General features: G+C 41.6%; 1 protein-coding gene across 2 annotated transcripts; it reads left to right on the top strand.

The window, feature by feature from the left end:
- LOC117514548 (FXYD domain-containing ion transport regulator 6-like) lies at positions 1-24,887 on the top strand. Of its 2 annotated transcripts, XM_034175062.1 has the most exons (9): positions 12-361; positions 10,044-10,100; positions 17,445-17,468; positions 17,765-17,788; positions 18,871-18,945; positions 24,198-24,234; positions 24,351-24,388; positions 24,484-24,517; positions 24,617-24,887. In XM_034175062.1, the coding sequence occupies exons 2-8, from the start codon at positions 10,049-10,051 to the stop codon at positions 24,486-24,488; spliced, it is 255 nt and encodes an 84-aa protein (XP_034030953.1). In that variant the 5' UTR covers positions 12-361; positions 10,044-10,048; the 3' UTR covers positions 24,489-24,517; positions 24,617-24,887. The 2 variants fall into 2 exon arrangements, with proteins under 2 accessions (XP_034030952.1, XP_034030953.1); XM_034175061.1 differs by lacking the exons at positions 18,871-18,945; positions 24,198-24,234; positions 24,351-24,388; positions 24,484-24,517; positions 24,617-24,887 and adding an exon at positions 17,892-18,858 and having other exon boundaries at positions 1-361.
- The last annotated feature ends 1,959 nt before the right edge of the window (positions 24,888-26,846 follow it).

Below are 26,846 nucleotides of genomic sequence, written 5' to 3'. Positions count from 1 at the left end.
CTGTTTGAAGGTATTTTGAGCTCTGCCACGCAAACAATCACTGTCATTCCCAGCTCATTCTGAAAGCCTGGTTCAGCATCACTTTTCTGCGTGTCTGTGTGTTGTTTACCTTCCTCTGGCAGACCACAGTCATTTTTGGGAGTATAACTTCAGCAGCACCCCGCCCCTTCTCTCACTCCCGAAGACGAAGTAGGAACACAAGCTAAGAGAACTCATTCCTATTTAAAGCGGCGTTTGTTCATATTTTGCTCACCGCTCTGGTTTTTCGTTTCTAATTGGTTGAGGATTCATTTGGAGGAACATTCTTTTTTTAGCCTGAGTTTGGTGGGCGGAGACAAAGTCTGCAGACGGTGAATTCACGGTAAGTCTGGAAATGTTGCTTTCCTATCCAATGTATATGTGTTTCCTTGAACAGACGCTCAGTTATGTGTGAGATTTAACGGACTTTAAGGCTTGAAAACACACTTTGTGTGACTGCAGGTTTTTTTCTCTTCTTGTAAAGCTTTTTTTTCTTAACCGGTTTTGCCTGTACGAGCTTCAAGCCCTGTTTTCCAGCTTAAAGCTGTAACATGTGACTGTTTAATTACAACTTAGAAACCAAGATATCTCTCTCTCTCTCTCTCTCTCTCTCTCTCTCTCTCTCTCTCTCTCTCTCTCTCTCCATATATATATCCATATATCTTCTTCTTTGTCTTTTGGCTGTTCCCGTTAGGGGTCGCCACAGCAGATCAATCGTTTCCATCTCACCCTGTCCTCTGTATCTTCCTCTGTCACACCAACCACCTGCATGTCCTCTCTCAGCACATCCATGAACCTCCTCTTTGGTCTCCCTCTTTTCCTCCTGCCTGGTGGTTCCATCCTCAGCATCCTTCTCCCTATATACCCTGGGTCCCTCCTCTGCACATGTCCAAACCATCTCAATCTTGCCTCTCTGACTTTGTCTCCAAACTGTCCCACCTGAGCTGTCCCTCTGATATGTTCATTCCTAATCTTGTCCATTCTTGTCACTCCCAAAGAGAATCTCAACATCTTCAGCTCTGCCACCTCCAGCTCTGCCTCCTGTCTTTTTGTTAGTGCCACCGTCTCTAAACCATACAACATAGCTGGTCTCACTACTGTTTTGTAAACATTCCCCTTCACTCTTGCTGATATTCTTCGGTCACAAATCACTCCTGCCACCTTTCTCCACCCACTCCACCCTGCCTGCACTCTCTTCTTCACCTCTCTACCACACTCTCCATTACTTTGAACAGTTGACCCCAAATATTTAAACTCATCTACTTTCACCACTTCTACTCCTTGTAACTGCACTATTCCACTGGGCTCCCTCTCATTCACACACATGTACTCAGTCTTGCTTCTACTGACTGTCATTCCCCTTCTCTCCAAAGCATATCTCCACTTCTCCAGACTAGACTCAGCTTGCTCTCTACTCTCACTACAGATCACAATGTCATCTGCAAACATCATAGTCCATGGGGACTCCTGTCTGATCTCATCTGTCAACCTGTCCATCACCATTGCAAACAAGAAAGGACTCAGCTGATCCTTGATGTAATCCCACCTCCACCTTGAATGAGTCTGTCATTCCGACTGCACATCTCACCGCTGTCACACTATTCCATATATATATATATATATATATATATATATATGGATATCTCTCTCTCTCTCTCTCTCTCTCTCTCTCTCTCTCTCTCTCTCTCTCTCTCTCTCTCTCTCTATATATATATATATATATATATATATATATATATATATATATATATAAACAGCAAGCAGAAGAGAGGTCAGTATAAGTAAAGTGCTCACTGGTTATTATCTGTCACACTACACTATCAGTGGCTGCCAGCACAATCAGTGACCCTGACTAGTGCTCTTGATACCCCTTACTCGCCCCTACCCCTACACCACCACCACAAGTAGGGGAGACCGGGGCAAGCGTGATGCTTCTGGACTGCAGTCTGTATTTGCCATGTACCTCTGATTGGATGAACACATTACATAGTATTTGAGAGGAATTTTTCAAATGGCAGTGCAACATCAAATATGGCAAAAATTCTCATTATGCTACGGACACATTAGCTGCAAACAGCAGCAAGCGACTGGCCATTCATTTTCAATCCGTGGGAATTTTTGCAGCGGCAAGACAAAAAAGTTACTTTGCTGTCAGCTAGGTGGGGCCAAAAGAGACCCGAGGCCTCATGTGCAAAGACTTGAGTGGATTTCCTACTGAAACATGGTGTACGCCAAAATCCAGAAACTGGCATAAGCCCAAAAAATATCCAGATGTATCAAAGTGTGCGTACGCATGGATCCAAGCGTGTCCAGTTTGGACTTCCCAATCAATGTGGAATTGAGCACACATGCAGATGGGTCAAGCTCCTCCCTGTCCACGCCTCCACCTGGATATGCAAATTTATTTAAATAGTTTGGTTGGGTCATGTTGACGGTACCATAAGTGTGAAGTGTAGTGTGTTTGATGACCACCGCCATTGTCTTTGTGTTGTCGTGTGTACAAATTAGAGCACTTGTCGAGGCAGAGTGCAGAAAAGATGAAAGCTGTGGCTCGGTCTTTCTTGTTCCACATAGCTCGTCGCAATGTGAAACGAAATGAAAATGAGTGTGTGTGTGTGTGTGTGTGTGTGTGTGTGTGAGGCTATATAAATGCTGAAGCTTAGGCCAGCACACACACTGAAATAAGAAGAAAATGGTCAGATGGAGGATTTCAAAGCGGGGGGGGGGGGGGGCAGAGTGGGGGAATTCATCCCCTTCGACAAAAAAGTGACCACGATAGTGGATGACACAGCTCTCAATACACATAGCTGTGTGGTGACAACGGCAGTTCAGTTTCACCAGTGGGGCCAGCTTCACCGGCTCATATTTGAATGCGCACATGTCCAAATGTGCCCACACTGGTTTTCATTCAGGACAATTACAAAGATATGGCAGCCACCCATCGTGCACCGTGCCAGCCTGTAGCCTGTACCCAACCCAATGCAATTTCAACATTGATGGAATGAAAATGTTTCCTATTAACAAAAACAAATTCATCATGTGATGCCGCCTTTATAGCACTATGTTTGCAGTCAATAGCTCCGATTACATTAGCAAAACCAGCTCTCGCTGCAAATTGCACCTTAATGTTGGAATGTGATGTACCTGGACATGCCCGTATATAGAGGGGGTTCAACCGACCCCCTCCCCCTGAAAATTCTGCTGAGTTTTTTCTGATCTGGATATCAACGTTATGTATTTTCTTTTCATTGATAATAAGCAACAAGCACTAACTGTTACACAGCTATTATCACACACCCTCAAGTTTCAATTTCCTCTGCCAGAGTAATCTCTTAAGTGATGAAAGGGGAACTGCTAGTTAAACTTTTCCCATGGGGGTTGAGAATTTTTGCTCCCTGGTCCCTATCCTCCTCTGATATCAAACAGATTAGTAGGCTTGTAAATACCCATGTAGACACACAATTACACTTGTCTGGTTTGTAAAAACATGTTTGTATGTATAAGCTGAGAAATAAACGGAGCTTCTCCTTCCTGTTGCAAATACTGTAAAGGTGCAAATATTCACGTGGGATTTATTATGCAAATTTTGCAAGTTAAACAAGGTCGCCAAATTAAATACCGCTATTTTAATACATAATCAATTCAATCAATCAATTTTTTTTTTATATAGCGCCAAATCACAACAAACAGTTGCCCCAAGGCGCTTTATATTGTAAGGCAAGGCCATACAATAATGATGTAAAACCCCAACGGTCAAAACGACCCCCTGTGACGTACATAACGTACATATACGTACATATTCATAATGTAAACGCGAATATTAATACTGCTAAATACGAGGTCTGTTAGAAAACTATCCGACCTTTTAATTTTTTTTAGCAAAAACTATATGGATTTGAATCATGTGCGCTTGCATCAGCCAAGCTTGAACCTTTGTGCGCATGCGTGAGTTTTTTCACGCCTGTCGGTTCGCAACTGACAGGCAGGTATGACGTTTGCATTAATGTTTTCTTGGTTCTTCCTGGGTGGTTCTTATGGTAACTGATCCAATCCCAAGCAAGGACTGTTTGTATATAAAATTGTATTTCCTAAAATGATACATTTTGGGTTTCAAATGAAAGTTATGTAGCTTTTTACCCCTCGAAATCCTCAAAAAGCTTCTGCTTTGGGGGGCTTCGCCCGCCTGAGCCCCCCACAAGGGCATTGCCCCTCGACCCCACCGGGGGCCCTGCGGCCCACTGGACCCCCAACTCAAGGATTTGAACCCCCCCTTTCACATTCCTATATACGGCCCTGCCTGGATGATATTCGGATGATTGTGTTCCACACAGCTGGCATGGCTCAGCTCAAGTTTGACTGGCACACTCCTGACTGAGTGGCCAGCTCCCGCTGGAATGCCCCTGTTGCCAGGAAGCCCAGCATGGTCAGCACCTGTGTGGGCACAGACAACTCCTGGTTCCACGCCATTTTGTGCTCTGGGCCGGCCGCAGTTCTGCACACAACTGCATGAACAGTGGCCTTGGTAATCGAAATCAGCGTAAATCCTTGCGCTCCCTGAATACACACTCACGTCGCACCATTTGCAAGGTCCTAACAGCACTAACACAGCCATTGTTAATGCCATTTTATGCACATGATTTATATCCAGCCATATAATTGCAAACACATGGGTGTGTTAATTGTTCATAAGTGTGTGTCTGGTGTGCAAGTCACTGTGATGACTTCATGTTTTCACACTATTAACAGTGTCCCAACATCACCTCTACATGTTGGCAGTGCGCACTGCACATTTCCACAATCAGTTCACTTTTAATACATCTGAACGTTAGCATGGAGAAGGATGTACGCCACGTTTTTTGTGCGTATGCACGCTTTGTACATGAGGCCCCAGGTCTTTTAAAACTGCTCAGGAGTGGATAATTGATTGCATGTGTGAGAAGCCAAAGGTCAGCCATGCCCAGCCTAAGGCTCACAAGACAAAGCAGAACAAAGGTTAAATCCTGGCAGAAAAAGCTCAAATCAGAGTACACAAACAGAAAAAATAAAATCCACACAAGACAAACAGAAAAAGGAAAAATCCTCAAATGCTAAACTGAGACTGGCAAAGATGGAAGGTACCAGCTTTTGTTGTTTTAATGTAATCTAGGATGTGGGTATCATTGTTTTGTGCATTATCCCTGATTGGTGGAAGAGTTGCTGTTACAGCTGTGCCTAATCTCCCCTATATCTTTGGATTTATGAAACCAGAGCAGTTTTTTGTGTCTTTTTCATAATTCTGCCACTAAAATGTGTCTTTCTTCCTGTTATTTATCTCAAAAGGCCAACACAGATGGCAGGATTTGATGGACCTGATGGACCGGACATTGTTGTTAATCCTGTTTGTGTTCATTTCATAAAACGTGCTACTGTGCTCCAGTCTTGTGTGAATCTCCAGCAGTTTTCTGTGCAAGGTCTTGGAGAGAAATCTTGGCTTTGGAATGACACCGTATTGTGTGTTATGAATCAGCGTCTCTGCACAGGCCAGACCTTCATTTAAAGAGCCAAATCTGTGCGTTTCTCTGCATTAAACTTGGACTGGTATCCATTTCCTGCACTGTGCTGATGCCATGTGCACTGCTGCAGCTCCTGTGAGTTCTTGTGGAACTTCAGCGTGCAAACATGGTGTAATAGAATCTCACTGTAACTTTAAATCAGCTATAAGGGGCTCATAGCTTGAGAGCATTCATATGCTAGGTGACCCAGGAAAACCAAAGCCAACGAGCATGTAACAAATGCAACTCAACACCAGTCCTGCTTTGACCCCAGATCCTGAAATAGACCGCCGACTCCTGCCCAGAGTTTGGAGAAGTGTATGCTGTGTACATAGCAGATACCGTCATGTTGTGGCCAGCCGAAATAAAACATTATGTTAAAGAATCACTTTTACCAACAATATCCATTCAAGTTCTACACACAAACTTTCTGGTTGGTTGGTAGTTTGTGGAAGGTGTGAAGCTGAGGGTTTTAAAAATTGTCGACAATATGGGAAAAGCTGAGTATAAATGTTCTACGTGAATCTTTAAATCACATCAGCCTCAGTTCACATCCTGTCAGTTGATCTAATATTCCCCCAGTGAATAAAGTGAGCACAACACATCCTTTTACATAGATTTTTCATTTAAATGTGATTATAACTTCTGTAATTGAGTCTTAAAATACAAGATTTGATAATATGATCTGTTAATTTTCTTGGAGAATAAGGGTCTGTCCACATGGAGACGAGTTTCGGTGTATCTGCTAATGTTTTGTATCTTATCCACGTTTCATCCACACGGAACCAGTTTTTACGGAGCCCGAAAATGCTACTTTTTGAAAAACTCGTCCCCGAGTGGATAAATCTCAAAACAGCACTTTTGCATGTTCATGTTTATGAACCATTATGTAACTTTTGCGGAAACGATGATGTCGTAGCCCCACCTCCCTGAATGACAGGTCTGAATGCTGTCCGGCCTGCAAGTAATCTGGGCTGCTAGTCGTCACGTCTTTCTCTGTCGAGTGTCTCGGGTACTGCACCTAAAACACGTCAGTTATATCATTGTATTTACAATGACACAATTCCCAGTCAACTTTTTTTATGGTCGTTTAGTCAATTTCTAATCCAATGTAACTCAAAGTAGTAGTTCGACTTTGCATGTGCATGCTGTTTTTTTTTGGGGGGGGGGGGGGGGGGGCATTACAGCTGACATATACGAGGTCTATTAGAAAAGAAACCGACCTTTTTATTTTTTTCAAAAACTATATGGATTTGAATCACGTGCGATTACATCAGACAAGCTTGAACCCTCGAGCGCATGCATGAGTTTTTTCACGCCTGTCGGTTGCATAATTTGCCTGTGGGCAGGCTTTGAGTGAGCACTGGTCCACCCTTCCCGTCGCGTGTCGGCACCCAGCCGCTCATGGCGTGGTGCCACAGCAAAACACCTCCGTTGGAAGTCTCACAGGACAAGTTTGAACATGCCCAGCTGTTAAACAATTTCTTGGATACTCACTCGACTGAAAGCCATCGAAAACTGCCTGAATCTTACGAATGGTTATCAACACGGAGGTGCTTTTCTGTGGCGCCGTGCGATGAGCGGCTGCATGCCAACGCACGAATCCGTCCGCACGTCTTTCATTACAAAATCTCCTTTAACACGGGAATGTTCGGATAAACTGCTGATCCCAACCTCTTCTGAAATTTCTCTGCTCTCTCACGACGTCCTGGGTCAACAGAGGCTTAAATTTGGAAGTTTTCAGCTCGAAACAGGCTGACGACGGCGGCTCGGGGCGCGGCGTGCCCTCTGGCACCGTGGGCTGTCCTTAAAGCGATAGTAACACTCCTTAATCTCTCATCAGCCGTTAAAATTTTCAACGAAAACTGTCTGAATTTCTCGAATGGTGTCCACTTGGATGTGCCTTACAGTTTCTGAAAAAATTTTGATCAAGCAAAGTGCCAGTCTCTCAGGAAGTTCTCAGACAAAGGAATTCCGACGAGGGGGGTGGACCAGTGCTCACTCAAAGCCTGCCCACAGGCGAATGACGCAACCGACAGGCATGAAAAAACTCACGCATGCACACGAGGGTTCAAGCTTGTCTGACGCAATCGCACGTGATTCAAATCCATATAGTTTTTGAAAAAAATAAAAAGGTTGGATAGTTTTCTCACAGACCTCGTACACACACACACACACACACACACACACACACATATATGTATATGTGTGTATGTGTTAAATTAAGAACAATTCTGAAGTAGAATTAACAAACATACCATCAAGCGGCCCCTTGCAACAGCACTGTGTACATGTAGCAGAGAGCCATTGTCCTCTTCAAAAACCTCAGCTGACCATGAACAGCAGTTAACATGTGCCCATTCATGACGCAACCGACAGGCGTGAAAAAACTCACGCATGCACACGAGGGTTCAAGCTTGTCTGACGCAATCGCACGTGATTCAAATCCATATAGTTTTTGAAAAACATAATAAGGTCAGATACTTTTCTAATATACCTCGTATATACTACAGTGTTTTCCATCATTTTCAGTGGTTTTGTGTGGACACAGACATTTCTGTAAATGGTGGCATGTTTACGGAACACTTTTCGAAAACGACAGAGACAAAAAAATCTTATCCATTTCGAAGTCAACAAGGCCTAAGATCCACAGGACCTCCTTTAGCCAGCAGATGGTGCTATTGTATGCAGTGAGGCAGAGTTTTTCTGCAATCTAAAATCACTCCTTAAAACTAATTCTCAATTAATTCACTATGAAGTACTTCCTCCAGACAGTAGGTGGGGTTTACCAACCTAGTCTCACGGCATGTCGTGATTCAGCAGCACGAAATATAGATTAATCTATTGGTTTGTCATATTGTCACGAAAAGTGCAAAATGTTCGTAATGGGAGCACGAATTCATTCTAATTCATTCCGTGATGGCTGCACGTAATTAAAATTGCAGTGGGGGAGGTTGGGATGGTTATGGCTAGGGTTGGGAGTAGGAGTAGGGTCAGTAATAGTGAGTTAAAAAAAACTCGCCACGAAAATTTGAATCATTTCGTGACGGGAGGATGAAAAAAAACGTGAGACTGGGCTGTGTTTACATAGTACATTGTGAGCTAATGCTCTTCATACTCGTATAGTTACAATTTCACCTGGTGTTGTATTGCATTGTGTTTTGTTGCATTGCATTGTGTTGCATTGCGTTGTGTTGTGTCATTCGTAAGAAGAGAGAAGCGCAGGAGGAGGGAGAGCGCAGGAGAGGGGAGAGCAACCAATCAACAGTGAATAAAATAGCTTTGTAAAATCCAAAATACCACCAGACATACCATTTTTATTAAAAATATGGCATTGTGAACTTAAAATAAAACAGCATATTGTAATTTCTGTATTCATTACATAGCATTTGTCTGTAATACAGTTGCAATGGGGAGGGGGGAGAAATGTGAGTAATTGCATTGCACATAGATTTAAGGTGTATTCCACTAAATGTTCTGCTTGTGCAGCTAAAATTTTCAGGAAAGGGCTGTTGTGCTCCTATTAAAAAAATGTTACGCCCCTTTTTAGACTGGAGTTTGCAATCTAGCTCGAGCAGGATTTGAACCAAATCCCGTTCGAGCCAGATATCTTTTTCTGAATCTGAATTAGGCAAATCAGATTAAATTCGAATTGTTTTCTATGAGCAGGATTTCAGTGGAACTCGCCGTGGTCTGAACCCAAATGTGGCTTGAATCCGGCTTGCTTGGGACCATGATGTCAAACTATGTCTGTGCGTCCACAGTGTCTTCTGCAACAAAGTGCTCAGTAAATCAAACAACCTTCTTTCTCTGTGGCGTCTTGCTGCCACACAGAAACATGCACACTGGCTCTTTCAGATGTCAGTGCCAGAACACCATCACAACGGTCATTATAGCAGAATTGATGTCATCTGCAGCAACATACTGCAGACTGATAAGATGAACTTAAAAAGTTAACTTTTTGTGAGGTTAGAAATTAATTCCTTTCTGAAATATCACACAAATTCTTGTTTACCTGTTTAACACCAGGAGACTCTCTGCACTTAAATTGAGTTTGGATGCATGTATAGGATGAGTCAGATTCGAAAGACAGGTCTGAACACTATCTGGCTAGAAAGCAATCCGGATTTAATCTGGATTTCAAACCTCAGTCTAAACTGGGCCTTAGTCTGGAGCCCTGGTTATTGTGTAGGTTTTCACAGTATGCTATCCTGATAGAGAAAACAAAAATCAGCAGATCAAACAAAACTTGAAAATGGTCTGAACAGTTTGTGCTCCTGCAAGATCTCATCAGATGTCCTGTTTCCACAGTCTGGGCCGTTTACTGTTTTGCATTCAGGTGCACAAGAGAAACTCAGCGAACCAAGTTCCATTTATTTATGTCAAATTTGTAATTTGATCTTTGCCCTATGTGTTTTGCACAGTACACAAGTGATATCCAGCTGAAACTATGGTGTTGTTTTGTGAACCTCTTTGTGTGTTTCTTGTTGACAGGTACAATGGATCTTGTGGTGTTGGTGGCGTTAAGCAGCTGGATGGCTCCTGCACTGGGTGAGTGTATTTTTTAGTGTGTCCTTCCCTATAGAAGCCAGCGTGACAGTAGGGTTCCACAGAACTGCTCTCGGATCAGCTGAGACATATCGTATTTTTTTTCTGACAAACCTTAATGCTCAATGAACCGATGTGTCTGCAACAGGCTCAGCATTTGGCAGGGAGATGTTGCGTAAGTGTCTGGCATTAGAGTGGTCAATGGCAGTGCACGGCGTTTGACTTTTGGCTGCTCTGTTGTCTGGTGTGGCGGTTTGCCATGCATAGTTTTCCAGATGTGTATAAAAGGCATTGTGTGGTGGTTGTTAGTATTTCAGCGACTGGCTTCAGCAGAATTTACATTCAACAGCTTCAATTTTTATTGTTTTATTTTGCTTTGACAAAACAGGCCAGTGTCATGGCAGCGCAAATATTTCCTTGCAGTGCAAGTTTGGAAAAACTACTTATTCAGACTGCTGCCAAGTTTCCTGTTGTTATTGTAGGTCTGGGTCCTTGTTTCATTTTTCTGTGCACCCTGCATGCCACCAGTCAAGCTTGATGTTGAGCAGATTTGCTTGCACAAAGCCTCTTAGTCAGACTGCACTTGCAAAGGCTCGTCAACATCACTATCTGACCAAGTTTGCTTCTTAGAGGACCCGCCTGTTTGAGTTTATAGTCTAGTAATGACCTCAAAGTGAATAAAACCATTACAGCTAATTGTAGTCTGCACAAAGTGATGTTATTACACAAAATACACTTAAAAATGGCAGGCAGAATGTTCAAGATGAATAAAATGTAGCTCCTCAAGCCAGTTGTTGAATATTTCAAGTGACATTTTTCCATATTTTTTTAAATTTTGTGCAAGTGTTTTGTCCTTGGGGTTCCCCCAGAGGAGCTGGGGGAGGTGTGTGTGGATCGGGAGGTCTTGGCGGCTTTGCTTGAGCTGCTGCCCTCGCGACCCAACTCCGGATAAAGCGGAAGAAAATGGATGGATGGATGGATGGATGGATGGATGGATGGATGGATGGATGGATGGATGGATGGATGGATGGATGGATGGATGGATGGATGTTTTGTCCTGTAACTGTATCAGAAATGTGCTGTGCCCTTGGAACTGTTATTTATACAAAACCTTTACGGAGGCATCCTGTTATACACATTATTATAATAATAATAATACAGTGGTCTCCCTCTATTAAGGCCACCTGAACTGCAGACTAAAAGTGGCCACATCAGAGGGGTGGCCTTTGTTGAGGGGGAGACAAAATACATGATCACGATATATTTTATTATTCCAAAAAGGAAATTCATCTTGGACTCATATACTGCATACAATGCATGATAAAAACAATAACAAACAATCCTCCCCCGCCCCCATATTGTGCACATCCCATACCCATGGAGCCATCACACAGTTCCTGCCTTCTTACACAATCTCATTTAGAAGTTTGAGAGATGTAGGCACAAGTGACTTTTTAAAACGGTTCAGATTAAATTTTGGAACTCTATACTGTCTACCTGAAGGTAAAAGTTCATATTCTTTATTAAGGATATGTGACGAGTCAGTCAGTATCCTCTGAGCTTGTCTGAGAACAGCCTGATTATATAAAGATTGCAGGCCCTGGTACTCCTTCCGTCCCATCGCCTTCATAGCAGTGTGGATCAGACGACTGGGTTTGTTTTTTAATTGCACAGTGAGGTTACCATACCACACTGATATTCCACACCTTATCAAGCTCTCCACCACAGCCTGGTAGAATATAAACACCACACCAAAACCTCTGAGTCTGCGTATAAAGTATAGTCTCTGCTGGATTCGAGAGCACAGATTATCAAAATGGACCTTCCAGCTAAAAGTATTACCATATCTAAATGAATTCCTAGGTACTTGTGTGAGCAAACCTGGCTTATATGTGTGTTATGTATGACCTAGGGTCCAAGACCATCTCCTTAGTCTTAGAAACATTTAAGATGAGGTGGTTGGTGTCACACCACTGCATACAGCTATAAGCATGAAGTATGAGGAAAAACATCACAGATTTACTGTACAGTCGGAGACAAATCATGTCTTCCACTCAATCTAAGTTCAAAACATCACAGCTATCAGGTTCTACTGGCAAAGCAGGCAGGACACAATTGCAGGATGCAGACAAACAGCTCTGTATAATAGTGGTGTTTACTTGATTCGTAGGCAGGAGTTGGTACACAAAAAGGCAGTCCAAAAAAAGCAACAGTAACACAATCATCAGGCAAGGGCATGGTCCGGATACACAGGCAAGTAGTCAAAAACATGATGAGGTAGTCAAGGCAAGAAACACGAGAAACAGAGCTAGAAAGAGGCACAAGGCACAACGATCAGGCGAGGAATACAGGCACACAGTGCAGTTTATGAAGCCTCAGGTAATGAGCAGCAGATCAGGGACAGGTGTGAGGAAACTTCCAGAGACAGGGCATGTCCAGCACAGAGGGAAATGTTCCCCCATGCTGAACCAAGAGAAGAAGGGGAGCAAGAGAGAGCAGGACAGGGAAAACACAAGCAGAAAAGCAGTGCAAGAGACAGACAGATTCAAAAGCAACCAACCAACCCACACACAAAGTCCAAATCCTGACAACAGCTCAAGAATTGTATCCTTTAAAGTCACAAAAATGATATAAAATCAAAACATCAGTCCACAAAACAGTTAAGCGCATACAATCTTTAACTTGGGTGGCAACATCTGATGCCTTGGAAACTTCATCTATTATCATCAGGACATGATGCAAGAGTTCCTTCCTGTAGTGCATCTTCAGCGTTTGTGTAAATGTTGTTGATCTGCGTTTTACCAACACTGAAGTCAGCAGCTAACTTTCAGGAACCTTCTCCTTTCTTATTCAAACAAATGACTTTCACCTTTTTTTCTAATGTTGAAGCTTTTCTTTTCCAAGATGCTAACATTCTGCCAATGGGAGCCATTTTTCTATGTTCTTTTGTTTACTGGAGTAACCTCACAAGCTCACATTCACGAGCGCACGTGACTTCTGTGACAAAACCCAGTTGGGAATTTCTGCAGAATGGCAGTTGTTGAGGAGATTTTCATCCTTTTGAGTGGGCTGTTGGCTGTGTTTGAGGGGTGGTGGTTTTATTTATATAGCATCATCACACTATAAACAAAGGGTGTCACAGCTACAACCCCAAATCAGAAAAAGTTGGGACAATATGGAAAATATTAATAAGAAAACAGGACAGGGGACTGGTGTTCCCTGGACAGGACGCAAGTCCAACCCTTAGCCAAAGCCAGTACCCATTTACAACTGGGTGGACTGGGACAATGCAGGTTAAGTGTCTTGCCCAAGGACACAGACAGGTAGCGTGAGCAGGATTCAAACCCAGGTCTACATATTGGCAGGCCAGCTCCTTATCCACTGAGCTAACTGTTCTGCAATTAATTCATCCTTAATAGTCATCATCATCATCGTCATCATCGTTTCTGGATTTGTTCTAGCTTCTCCAGTGTTTTCATTTAAAACTACTTTTAAACCTCTTTTTAATAACAGGTTGAAATCAGATGTTGACATTTTACGTAGACAAAAAAAGAAAGAAAATCCGCACACCGGTAAAGCTCCCAAAATCTTTAATTGACCAAAGCAACGTTTTGACCCTGAGGTCTTCTTCAGGCAACTATACATATATACACTCAACAAAAATATAAATGCAACACTTTTGGTTTTGCTCCCATTTTGTATGAGATGAACTCAAAGATCTAAAACTTTTCCACATACACAATATCACCATTTCCCTCAAATATTGTTCACAAACCAGTCTAAATCTGTGATAGTGAGCACTTCTCCTTTGCTGAGATAATCCATCCCACCTCACAGGTGTGCCATACCAAGATGCTGATTAGACACCATGATTAGTGCACAGGTGTGCTTTAGACTGCCCACAATAAAAGGCCACTCTGAAAGGTGCAGTTTTATCACACAGCACAATGCCACAGATGTCGCAAGATTTGAGGGAGCATGTAATTGGCATGCTGACAGCAGGAATGTCAACCAGAGCTGTTGCTTGTGTATTGAATGTTCATGTCTCTACCATAAGCCGTCTCCAAAGTCGTTTCAGAGAATTTGGCAGTACATCCAACCGGCCTCACAACCGCAGACCACGTGTAACCACACCAGCCCAGGACCTCCACATCCAGCATGTTCACCTCCAAGATCGTCTGAGACCAGCCACTCGGACAGCTGCTGAAACAATCGGTTTGCATAACCAAAGACTTTTTGCACAAACTGTCAGAAACCGTCTCAGGGAAGCTCATCTGCATGCTCGTCGTCCTCATCGGGGTCTCGACCTGACTCCAGTTCGTCGTCGTAACCGACTTGAGTGGGCAAATGCTCACATTCGCTGGCGTTTGGCACGTTGGAGAGGTGTTCTCTTCACGGATGATGCGAAGGAGATGTGTTGCACTGCATGAGGCAAATGGTGGTCACACCAGATACTGACTAGTATCCCCCCCCCCCCCCCCCCCCCCCCAGTAAAACAAAACTGCACCTTTCAGAGTGGCCGTTTATTGTGGGCAGTCTAAGGCACACCTGTGCACTAATCATGGTGTCTAATCAGCATCCTGATATGGCCCAGCTGTGAGGTGGGATGGATTATCTCAGCAAAGGAGAAGTGCTCACTATCACAGATTTAGACTGGTTTGTGAACAATATTTGAGGGAAATGGTGATATTGTGTATGTGGAAAAAGTTTTAGATCTTTGAGTTCATCTCATACAAAATGGGAGCAAAACCAAAAGTGTTGCGTTTATATTTTTGTTGAGTATAGTTAGTATATACATATATAGTTTTATATATATATAGTACATTATTATGTTGCCACCCAAGTTATATATATTTTGGGAGCTTTACCGGTGTACAGATTTTCTTTCTTTTTTTGTCTGCTGTTCTTGATTGTCCTGCACCTGGCCTAATTAGGGTTGGATGTGTGCACAACTCTATTTTTATTGTGACATTTTACGTAGGACTTTTAAACAAGTCTAAACCAGTAGTAAAACATCACTGGATCATCTTAAACCATTTAGACAGAGATTTAGAGAAGTATGAGCTGTTTTGGGGGTGGTTTTAAAACAATTTAAACCATCTGAATGTTGTCAGATGTTGGGTATGTAATTTAAAGGCATCTTCATGAGTCTGAAAAAAATGTGCTATTATGCTGCTATTTCTCACTTTTTATTGACTGAACAATTCCTTTGTCAAATAATGAAAGTAGTTGCAGCAATTGTAGTCTTCTTTCCTCTTTTTATGTGAAATTTGATCATTGCTGTTAAATTACTGACATCACTGACTACAAAACAACTTTTGGTTTTGCTTTGTCGAGTTTTTGTGGTTGTGGAAATTACAGTTTACAATGCAAATAAGACCTGTTATATGTACATTTAGAAAATAATTTAAAGGTGTCTGGCTGCAGTGAAATAACCTTTCCCACAGCTCACACAGGCAGTTTGCTAAACATGAATGAACGGTTGTGTCAAATGACTAATTACATGTTTTGATACAAAAACATGAAAATTAAGTCTCCTGTGCTTCTAGTTTTTTTCATTCTGTGTACCCACAGCAGACCTGAGATTGATCTGCATGTTGATTTGGAACAAGTTTACACCAGTTACCATTTCTGATGCAGCTCCACAAGGGTGGTCTTAAACCAGGAACCTTCAGTTCTGGAAACAAGCTCACTAACCACTAGGGATGCACCAATCCACATTTTTCACTTCCGATCCGATCCTGATACCTAAATTTGGATATCTGCCGATACCGACACTGTTCTGATACCAGACCTCTGTTTGCTTTATTATTATTATTATTATTATTAATGTTGATTTTATATCAGGATACTTTGTATTCCCCAGTTATACAGCTTCATGATGAAGTGGTATAGAGGAGGATTTTCTCAAAAAGAAGACGTGAAGTTTCAGCTACAATGCGCTAGAAGGTACACTGATGCAAGCCTAGGTTGGATGTTTTGGTGAAAGAATTAAGTCCTTTTATTTATTGTTGGGTCGGTGGCTGAAGTTTCATCTCTTGAACACCAGATTGCACACCCGCCCCAAGTACATGTACCATTTTCAGGACAGAGTACATTTCCGTATTTCCAAAGTGCAACAAGAAACTGCCAAAAAAGAAATAAAAGTACTTAATTTACTCATACTTGGAGTCAGTGTGGGTCAGTCTGGGTAAATTGTCACACCCTTCATGCCGTCTGGTTTCGTCTTTCTGCTCCCGGTTAAAAATCCTCATGCTCTTTAATGTGACACTTTTTCATATGTTTGATTCAGTTCACGACAGAGCTTCCACCTCTCAGTACAACGGCTTTGCAAACATTGCAGGTTGCTGTCTTGCTTTGCAGTGTTTCAGCGGACGTGTCAGCTACAGCACTCCTCAATGCTCACCTGTTACTGCTGCAAACTGCAGAAGGGACCTCCTGAATGGAGGCTTCTCATTGAGACATGACTCTGTACCCCCCAACTCCGCAGCCAGCAAGCAGAGCAGCCCACAGCACTTGTGGAACTTTTTGGCAGACACACAGACAGCTCCTGGATCAGAAAACTGCCGCAGGTTGTATCAGAAATTTGAATTACGTTGGTGTCCGAAGCCAGTACCGATATTGTATCGGATGGGCCCCATCTCTATTAACCACTTGGCCACCACACTGCCCCTGCTGAACATGCTGATGTGGTTTCATACTTGTGTTCTTCAGTCTGAACAATATTGTGGGGGTTTACATACAGTATTTAAGTGCTACTTGGTAATAGTACCTGTGCGCATGATGACCGTATGGGCTACGATTATCTAGCATTTGACCCCAGTGACCTTGATCCTCATTCGAATGATTGACCTCTGGGTGACCTTGTCTGGGTAATTCTGGAATCCTTCTAAGTGTTTGCCCCATTTTGTCCAAATCTGATTGAAAATCAGATTCCTTTAGCTTGATCTTTGACAAAATGATTCTTTTTAACAACAATTTCCGGGTCAACTTTCACTGACATACCAAGTATAATGGAAATCAGCCAAAGGACCCGGGAGGAGTTGTGGAACAAATACGCGTAACCCAAACCTTTGACCTTTTGACCGATACCAAAAATAAGCCCATGAGTTGGGACAGTTTTCATGCACTCAGCAAGATTAGTGGAAACTGGCCCAGGCACTGCTTCTTGGAAGGAATCGTGGAACAAAAAGCCAAACACACACACTGTTTCTGAGTTTGATTATCTTCTAGCTAGAAGCTCTTACTGCAGATGGCGTGAAGTGTCACTGTTCTTGTTTTTCCCGATATGCGTTTTCAGACATACACTTTTTATCATGACTAAAAATATTTTTGCTTTATTTTCAGGTTCATCAGCAAATGATGAGACAGGTAGGTTTTATTTCAGTGTAAGCTTGTAGACATCAGTTTTTTGTTTGTTTGTTTGTTTGTTTGTTTGTTTGTTTGTTTGTTTTGGCATAGTCCAGTCAAATATACTCAGAGTAACTGTTTTCTGATTTTCGTTGTCATATAAATTGGACTTGGCTCCAAAACCGCTTCTGTGACTCCGCAAATGAGTCTAACCTCAAATCTGCTGACTCGCCGTGATGTCATGAGGCAGTCAGTGAAGTGTGTCAAGTGGGTAAATCTGCTTATAATTTATTTCCGCTCTCTGTTCTTTCCTACAGACTACGACAGCGCTTTTCATTATGGTGAGTGGCGAGCGGTTCAGCGCGCTTTTTTTACCAGCTAACCCTCCACAGGAAACATCTGGGAGGTTGAAATGAATTTGTGGCGTCATCTTGTTTTTTTCAGAAGTGATGGAAAACATTCACCCTCAGGCCAAGAATCCTTCTCAACTCCCAGTGCAGATATTTCTAATCTTGTCCTCTCTGTTGGTGTCCTGTTGTCAGTCCTTCTCAAGCATGAGTGCCCAGAAAGACGACATATATAACCAAAAACCACATTTACACAAACATTTAGGAATAATGCACAAATATTTAAGAAAAAAAATCAGCACCATCTCCTGAGAAATTCACAAAAATGTGGAAATTGCCCTATCTTTCAATTCTAAAGAAAATGGGGGGGCGAAAAATCATTGATTAATCAGATCTGCTCCAAACCTTAATGGTTTCTTCCTTGACCCATATGCCACCCTTCCACCAAATTTCAAGAAAATCGATTTAGTAGTTTTTGCGTAATCTTGCGAAAATTATCTGAACTATAGATTTAGATTAATAGTTTAGATCTAATTATCTGTAATAGCTACAGCAATAGTGTTGGGGGAGATATGCACCCTTAGAGCACTTTACTGTATTACATGTAAATTGATTAAAAACAATACTATATGTATGCTGATTATTGTGATATTGCTGCAATAGTATTGATGTCTGTAGTTATTTGTCCTGACTGGCTGACTATTTCTGCTCTGTGATGCTTTAACGTCCATCCTGACCTTGCTAAACTATTAAAACAGCAGATTTTGCTTACTTTATTCAGATTGTCTATTCATAATCAGTTATAATTCACAGTCTGCTTTGATTTTATTATTGTTATGTTAGTTTATTTGTACATATAACAAACTGTAGCTGTTTGTGTCTGTTTTTCTGATTGTGCTTCTTGATTTTAAATAAAAGTCAGAATTACTTATTTATTGTTGTACTGGATTTTTCAGTTTGATTGTACAGGCAGCCACACAGCAATCATACAGTTTAATTCTGGCATGTTTTCTACATGTCTGCTTTCATGTGCATTATGGAATTCTGCAAGAAATAAAATGTCTTCAATTTTACAGATTATGAATCTCTGAGGATTGGTGGCCTGGTTTTTGCAGTGGCACTTTTCCTCTTGGGCATTGCCCTTGTTCTCAGTAAGTATTTCACCTTCTTCAGTTCACAGCAAGTCATTACCGGATGTCAGGATCGGTCTGACTTGACCTTACAGTGTTGCACATTCATGTGACACTGCACAACAAGCAGACATCTCTTTCTCTCAGGCATCTTACACGGAGACTTGCCTACGCATGTTGCGCAATTTTAGCGCCCTCCTGCTGCTCGGATCACAGCCTCTTACCCTTTACCCTGTTCAGCATCTGTCCAAAGTTTCAACACACTGTGAGTGCATGCCATTACTGCAAGTCGTAATCCTGTAACTGACACCAGGTGGTACAGTGGACACAGGCACGTCCTGTATGTCTGCCAGACAAACCCCAACTCGGCGTGTTTACCAACACAGAGCAGTCAGAGGTGTCTGTGTGAATATGCTTCACATTTATAATATGTGGTCATATAAACTAATTATTCGGCCTTTGAATTTTATCATCAAAACACAGAGTTCAACTGAGCAGCTTCTGACTTTAAGATAAATACAACACTAATCTGGATGTCTGTCCAGGTCACCGTCTGATTCCACGTATTACTGTGTGGGGAGTTAGGGGGACTCTGTTGGGCTCATGGTGTCATATATAAATGGTCTGGTGCTCTGTTCTGACACTCATGGTGCTTGACTGTTAGAATGTGGAACATCACCTCTCTTGGTGGGGAAGGAGCCTGATCTGGTGCTGGAGGCACCAAACAGCAATCCAGAGTACTGAGCTATCTTGGAGACTCGTAGTGGGATCCTGGAAAAGGTCTCCTTTGTTCTACTGGTGGATTCAGTGCTCACAGTGGCAATGGTGGAGAAAATAGGAGGGACAGCACCTCTGATCTATAACAAACGCATTATTCAAGCACAAGGATGTTCTTAAGTACATTTGGGACCAGAGCACCATAGATCAAATCAGGGTGTGCTCCCCTCTTCTACTGGCTCTCCTCAGGGTTGCTGCTTGTCACCCCTGCTCTTTATTTTGTACACTAATGAGTGCCGCAGCAGTGTCAGTAATAGACACATCTTAAAGTTTGCTGATGATACAGTTATTGTCAGTCTTCTTCAGGGAGATGAGCAGGACCACGGGCCTGCTGTCGATGACTTTGTCTCTTGGTGTGAGGAGTCTTTTCTAGAATTGAATGTGTCAAAAACTAAAGATATGATTATTGATTTTAGGAAGTCTACCTGTTTTCCATCACCAACTGTTCTTAAAAATGTTGATGTTGAGATGGTGGAGAGCTATAAATATCTGGGTGTGGTCCTTGATAATAAACTTTGCTTTGAACCTCATGTTGATGTTATCTCCAAAAAGGTTCAGCAAAGATTGTTCTTTTTGAGGAAGATGAGAACCTTCCAGGTTTCTTCTGAGATGATGACTCTTTTTTATAGAAGTTTTATTGAATCAGTTTTGACTTTTTGTATTGTTGCTTGGTTTGGAAATTTGAATTGTCTAAATAAGAGTCATCTTGGCAGTCTTGTCAAAACTGCTGAAAAAATCTCAGGCAGTCAGCAGGCCGGGGTAATGTCCATCTATAACAGACAGGTCCTGAGAAAGGCTAATGCTGTTCTGGATTATTCTAATCATCCACTGAAAAAAGAGTTTGAGCTTCTGCTCTTAGGCCGTCGTTTTAGGGCTCCTATGAGGAGGACTAAAAGATTTCAGGTCTCGTTTATTCCTAGTGCAATTTTATTACTCAATGGCAATTAGCCTTTGATGTTGTTTATTTTGCGCTACTATTGCTTATTTGCACATCCACATATTGCATTTTTGCAATACTTTTTGTTTTTGGCATGGACTCTGGATTGAATATTTGACATTGTATGGGTATTGTTTTTATTTTATTTTATTTTATTATTATTACTATTATTATTATTATTATTATTATTATTATTAAGTTTTACTTTTATTACTAAGTTTAGTGATAAAGGTTACTTAGTTAGTTATTATTATTAAGTTTATTCCTTTGTTTCCTTCCTTGTTTGATTTTAGACTTTTAATTGGGTCTTATTTTCACTGTTGATATTGTTATCTTTGTGTATCTTGTCCTTTGTGTGCTCCTGCTGCAACATTAATTTCCCTTTACGGGACAATAAAGAAATTCTGATTCTGATTCTGATTCTGATCAAAGGCGATGATCAATTTTGCATTCATGTGATCAAACCTGCGACCGTGCGTCTTGGACACTCAGTTGAAGAGAGGGGTGGCGCTGTCATCTCACTACCACCTGGTAATGAGTGAGATCAAATGGTGGAATAGGCCACCAAACTGAGCTGGAAGGATTTTCTGGGAGTGTTTAACCGAAGAATCTATCCAGACAGCCTTCAGTTCACACCTCCACAAGAACTTCTCCTACATCCCAATCTAGACTGGGGACATGGAATTGTTGTGGTCCATGTTCAAGGTGTTCATTGTTGAGGATGGTGTCCAGTTTGTTGACCTCAGAATTGCATCTCTGCTTTTTGCAGGTGGTGTGGTTCTGTTGGCTTCATCAGACAGTGACCTCTGACGTGCACTGACAGGTGTGAAGCCAAGTATGAAGCAACTGGGATGGTACACTATCAGAAAAGGGTAGATTTTCTCAATCTGGCTCAGCTCTCAATTTACCAGTTGATTTACCTCACCTATGGTCATGACCTTTGGGTACTGACCAAAAGAACAAGGTCATGGATACAAGCAGTGGAAATGAGTTTCCTCCACTGGACATCTGGGCTTACACAGAGTGAGAAGATCAAATACCTGGGAGGGACTGAAGAGTAGAGCCACTGCTTCTTCACATCGAAAGGAGCCAGCTGATGTGGTTCAGGCAGTGTGGTGACTATGCTTTCTGGTCGTCTCCCTAGGGAGGTCTTCTAGGCATGTCAAACTGGGATGGAGTCCCGGAGAAGACCCAGGACACGCTGGAGAGATTCTATCTCCCAGCTGGCTTGGAATGTCTCGAAATCCACCAGGAAGAGTTAGAGGACTCGGATCTAGGATAGGGAAGTGTAGGATGAGCTGCTTGGTGCCCAGATATGCAACAGAAAATGAATAAATGAATGAATAGCTTCCACCATTTTTATTCAGGGTCACCACAGCTCAAAATCATTATCATCATCAACAGAGAACAAGGTCTTGGATACAAGCAGTGGAAATGTTGGTTTGTCATAAGTTTTACACAGGATGCAATTTGTGATACAACTCCAGATGTACATGTTGAATGGGGCATGCATGAACTTGTTTGGGTGGCAAACACACTAACTAACACTAACACCATGCCATAGGTATTAAAGGCACTGCGCTGCGGTGGTTTGAATCATATTTGTCTAATAGATTACAATTTGTTCATGTAAATGGGGAATCTTCTTCACAGACTAAAGTTAATTATGGAGTTCCACAAGGTTCTGTGCTAGGACCAATTTTATTCACTTTATATATGCTTCCCTTAGGCAGTATTATTAGACGGTATTGCTTAAATTTTCATTGTTACGCAGATGATACCCAGCTTTATCTATCCATGAAGCCAGACGACACACACCAATTAGCTAAACTGCAGGATTGTCTTACAGACATAAAGACATGGATGACCTCTAATTTCCTGCTTTTAAACTCAGATAAAACTGAAGTTATTGTACTTGGCCCCACAAATCTTAGAAACATGGTGTCTAACCAGATCCTTACTGTGGATGGCATTACCCTGACCTCTAGTAATACTGTGAGAAATCTTGGAGTCATTTTTGATCAGGATATGTCATTCAAAGCGCATATTAAACAAATATGTAGGACTGCTTTTTTGCATTTACGCAATATCTCTAAAATCAGAAAGGTCTTGTCTCAGAGTGATGCTGAAAAACTAATTCATGCATTTATTTCCTCTAGGCTGGACTATTGTAATTCATTATTATCAGGTTGTCCTAAAAGTTCCCTAAAAAGCCTTCAGTTAATTCAAAATGCTGCAGCTAGAGTGCTGACGGGGACTAGAAGGAGAGAGCATATCTCACCCATATTGGCCTCTCTTCATTGGCTTCCTGTTAATTCTAGAATAGAATTTAAAATTCTTCTTCTTACTTATAAGGTTTTGAATAATCAGGTCCCATCTTATCTTAGGGACCTCGTAGTACCATATCACCCCAATAGAGCGCTTCGCTCTCAGACTGCAGGCTTACTTGTAGTTCCTAGGGTTTGTAAGAGTAGAATGGGAGGCAGAGCCTTCAGCTTTCAGGCTCCTCTCCTGTGGAACCAGCTCCCAATTCAGATCAGGGAGACAGACACCCTCTCTACTTTTAAGATTAGGCTTAAAACTTTCCTTTTTGCTAAAGCTTATAGTTAGGGCTGGATCAGGTGACCCTGAACCATCCCTTAGTTATGCTGCTATAGACGTAGACTGCTGGGGGGTTCCCATGATGCACTGTTTCTTTCTCTTTTTGCTCTGTATGCACCACTCTGCATTTAATCATTAGTGATCGATCTCTGCTCCCCTCCACAGCATGTCTTTTTCCTGGTTCTCTCCCTCAGCCCCAACCAGTCCCAGCAGAAGACTGCCCCTCCCTGAGCCTGGTTCTGCTGGAGGTTTCTTCCTGTTAAAAGGGAGTTTTTCCTTCCCACTGTAGCCAAGTGCTTGCTCACAGGGGGTCGTTTTGACCGTTGGGGTTTTACATCATTATTGTATGGCCTTGCCTTACAATATAAAGCGCCTTGGGGCAACTGTTTGTTGTGATTTGGCGCTATATAAAAAAAAAATTGAATTGAATTGAACACTTGTTCATTATACATTCTGCTTTCATAAATCTATGAAAATGTGGGTGTTTATTTTTGTCTTGATTTTACATTTTAAAAAAATTGGGTTAAAAATAAAACAGCAAAAAAAGGATGCAGTATGTTGAAAAACGTACAAAAAAACTCTGTGTAGAAGCAAGAAGTCTTTCGTTGAAGTTATTTAGGGTCACTTCAATTTGCCTGTGAAAGTCATGAAAGGAGGATGCAGTTTTTTATGCTAAATATAACACATTTGGTTTAACAAAGTACAGTGCATCCACAATGTTTTCAACACACTGCATCCTTTTTTCACTGGTTACTGCTGTGATTGAGGTTAATCAGATTTATCGGATTAGTTTGTAAAAGCTCAGGCCCGTTTTTGTTTAAGGACTACAGTTTCTTTTCTAGGGTATTCTGTACGTGCTGATGTTTAACATTACTCTTACTTTTTGTTTTATCAGTTTTCCCATCTTTGGCCTCATTTGCATATAACATTCTTTCTTTTCCATTTCATATCAACTCAGGCAGAAAATGTACCTGTTCCAAGAATAAAAAATCAAGGTAATTTAGTTTAAACACACCATACACTTATTTCTATGTAGCGTTTAGTGATACGCAATACTTTATTTTGCACCTGATTGTAAAGATGTCACATTAATTAACTTTATTTTCCTTAGATCCAGGAGTCCTGGAGTGGAATCAAGCATTCCAAGAGGTAAATATCTTTAGTGGTTTTTTTTTCTCACTTTGCTACATTAAATATAATACAGAGTGTTTCTCAGCGATAGTAAACTGATTCTCGTCCCACAGTTTAGTAGCTGACACGACACCAACAGTTTGTCTGGTAAATATCTTAAAACCCCCTTAATTACATTTTCCTCACGTACAGGAGACTGTTGTTTGTTTGTTGTGTAATAAACCTCTCTCCTGTTTCTTCCTGCAGCAATACTGACTGGTACCATTAGATGGCAGCAAATGTTTTGATCAAAGCAAAGGACAATCTTTGCACTGACACATGAAGCTTCCCTCTTGTATTTCATTGTGTTCCCATGCCCTTTTCTCCCTCTTTCTTTTATGATGTTTAAACATTTATAACTGTTACAAAATAATGTACCGGCAGTATTTCATAGCTGTAGTGGAATCACATAAAACACACAAACTAGAGTTTGTGTTTTGTTTGATTGATGCAAAAAATAAAAAAAATGTTAAATTTGGCTTATGTCCTTTTTATTTTATTTGTTTTTAGATTTATATACACTGAAATGTGCATTTATGGGGACGTGTATTTGCATTTGAATTACTGTATTTTCTGGAGTATAAGTCACTGTTTGTTTTCTTGTTTGTTGATGTTTTGTTTTTTTACTAGTATGGCAGGTCCTGCGACTTATGCTCAGGTACGACTTATATTAAAAAAAAAAAAAAAGTGCATTCAGTGCTACTACTGCTATTTATATGTGGCTTTCCAAGGAATCAATTCATTTAAGAACACAAAATAAGTAACAAAAAAAGTTACGTCATAAAAGTATACTCAATGCAAAAAATCGCAAGTTAAAGAGCTAATAATACAGTGCATCCAGAAAGTATTCATAACACTTCTCTTTTTCCAGATTTTTGCAAATTTATAAAAAAATTTAAAAAGAAAGAAATCACATCTACATAAGTATTCACAGCCTTTGCCATGAAGCTCAAAATTGAGCTCAGGTGAATCCTGTTTTCGCTGATCATCCTTAAGCTGTTTCTACAGCTTAATTGGAGTCCACCTGAGGTAAATTCAGTTTACTGGACATGAATTGGAAAGACACACACCTGTCTACATATAAGGTCCCACAGCTCACAGTGCATTTCAGAGCACAAACCAAGCATGAAGTCAAAGGAATTGTTTGTAGACATCCAAGACAGGATTGTCTCGAGGCAGAAATCTGGAGAATGGTACAGAAACATTTCTTCCTCTTTGAAGGTCCCAGTGAGCACAGTGGCCTCTATCATCCATACTGTAAATGGAAGAAGTTCAGATTCACCAGGACTCTTCCTAGAGCTGGCTGCCCGTCTAAACTGAGCAGTTGGGGGAAACAAGTCTTAGTCAGAGAGGTGACCAAGAGCCTGATGGTCACTCTGTCAGAGCTCCAGCATTCCTCTGTGGAAGGAGGAGAACCTTGCAGAATGACAACATCTCTGCACCAATCCACCAATCAGGCCAGTGTGGGAGAGTCGTCAGACAAAGCAGCCATCTGGAGTTTGCCAAAAGGCACCTGAAGGACTCTGAGACCATGAGAAACCAAATTCTCTGGTTTGATGAGACAAAGATTGAACTCTTTGGTGTGAATGCCAGGCATCATATTTGGAGGAAACCAGGCACCATCCCTACAGTGAAGCGTGGTGGCAGCATCATGCTGTGGAGATGTTTTTCAGCAGCAGCAACTGGAAGACTAGTCAGGATTGAGGGAAAGATTAATGCAGCAATATACAGAGACATCCTGGATGAAAACCTGCTCCAGAGTGCTCTTGACCTCAGACTGGGGCGACGGTTCATCTTTCAGCAGGACAATGACTCTAAACACACAGCCAAGATATCAATGGAGTGGCTTCAGGACAACTCTGAATGCCCTTGAGTGGCCCAGCCAGAGTCCAGACCTGAATCTGATTGAACATCTCTGGAGAGATCTGAAAATGGCTGTGCACCGATGCTCCCCATCCAACCTGAAGGAGGTTAAGAGGTTCTGCAAAGAGGAATGGACAAAACTGCCCAAAGATAGGTGCACCAAGCTTGTGGCATCATATTCAAGCAGACCTGTGGGTGTAATTGCTGCCAAAGGTGCATCAACAAAGTACTGAGCAAAGGGTGTGAATCCATGTGAGTACATGTGATTTCATTTTTTTTTTTTTTTATAAATTTGCAAACATTTCAAAAAACCTTTTATTCATATTGTCATTATGGGATGTTGTGAGTAAAAGTTTGAAAGAAAAAAAACGAATTTACTCCGTTTGGTATAAGGCTGCAACATAACAAAATGTTAAAAAACAAACTGAAGCGCTACTCATACTCCAGAAAATACAGTACTTTGATTTTGTGTGCGTTTGGCAGATATTCCCAGTTGCCTCATTCAAACTAAAATGCAGGGCTGCAGCTTCTCTATGGAGCTGCAGGTTGGCTGCACTGCAGTCAGTACATGAAA

Source organism: Thalassophryne amazonica, chromosome 7 (genome assembly GCF_902500255.1).
Source record: "Thalassophryne amazonica chromosome 7, fThaAma1.1, whole genome shotgun sequence".
NCBI classification, from domain to species: Eukaryota; Metazoa; Chordata; class Actinopteri; order Batrachoidiformes; family Batrachoididae; genus Thalassophryne; species Thalassophryne amazonica.
Note: the sequence above shows the minus strand (reverse complement) of the source record. Positions and strands in the feature narration are given on the sequence as shown.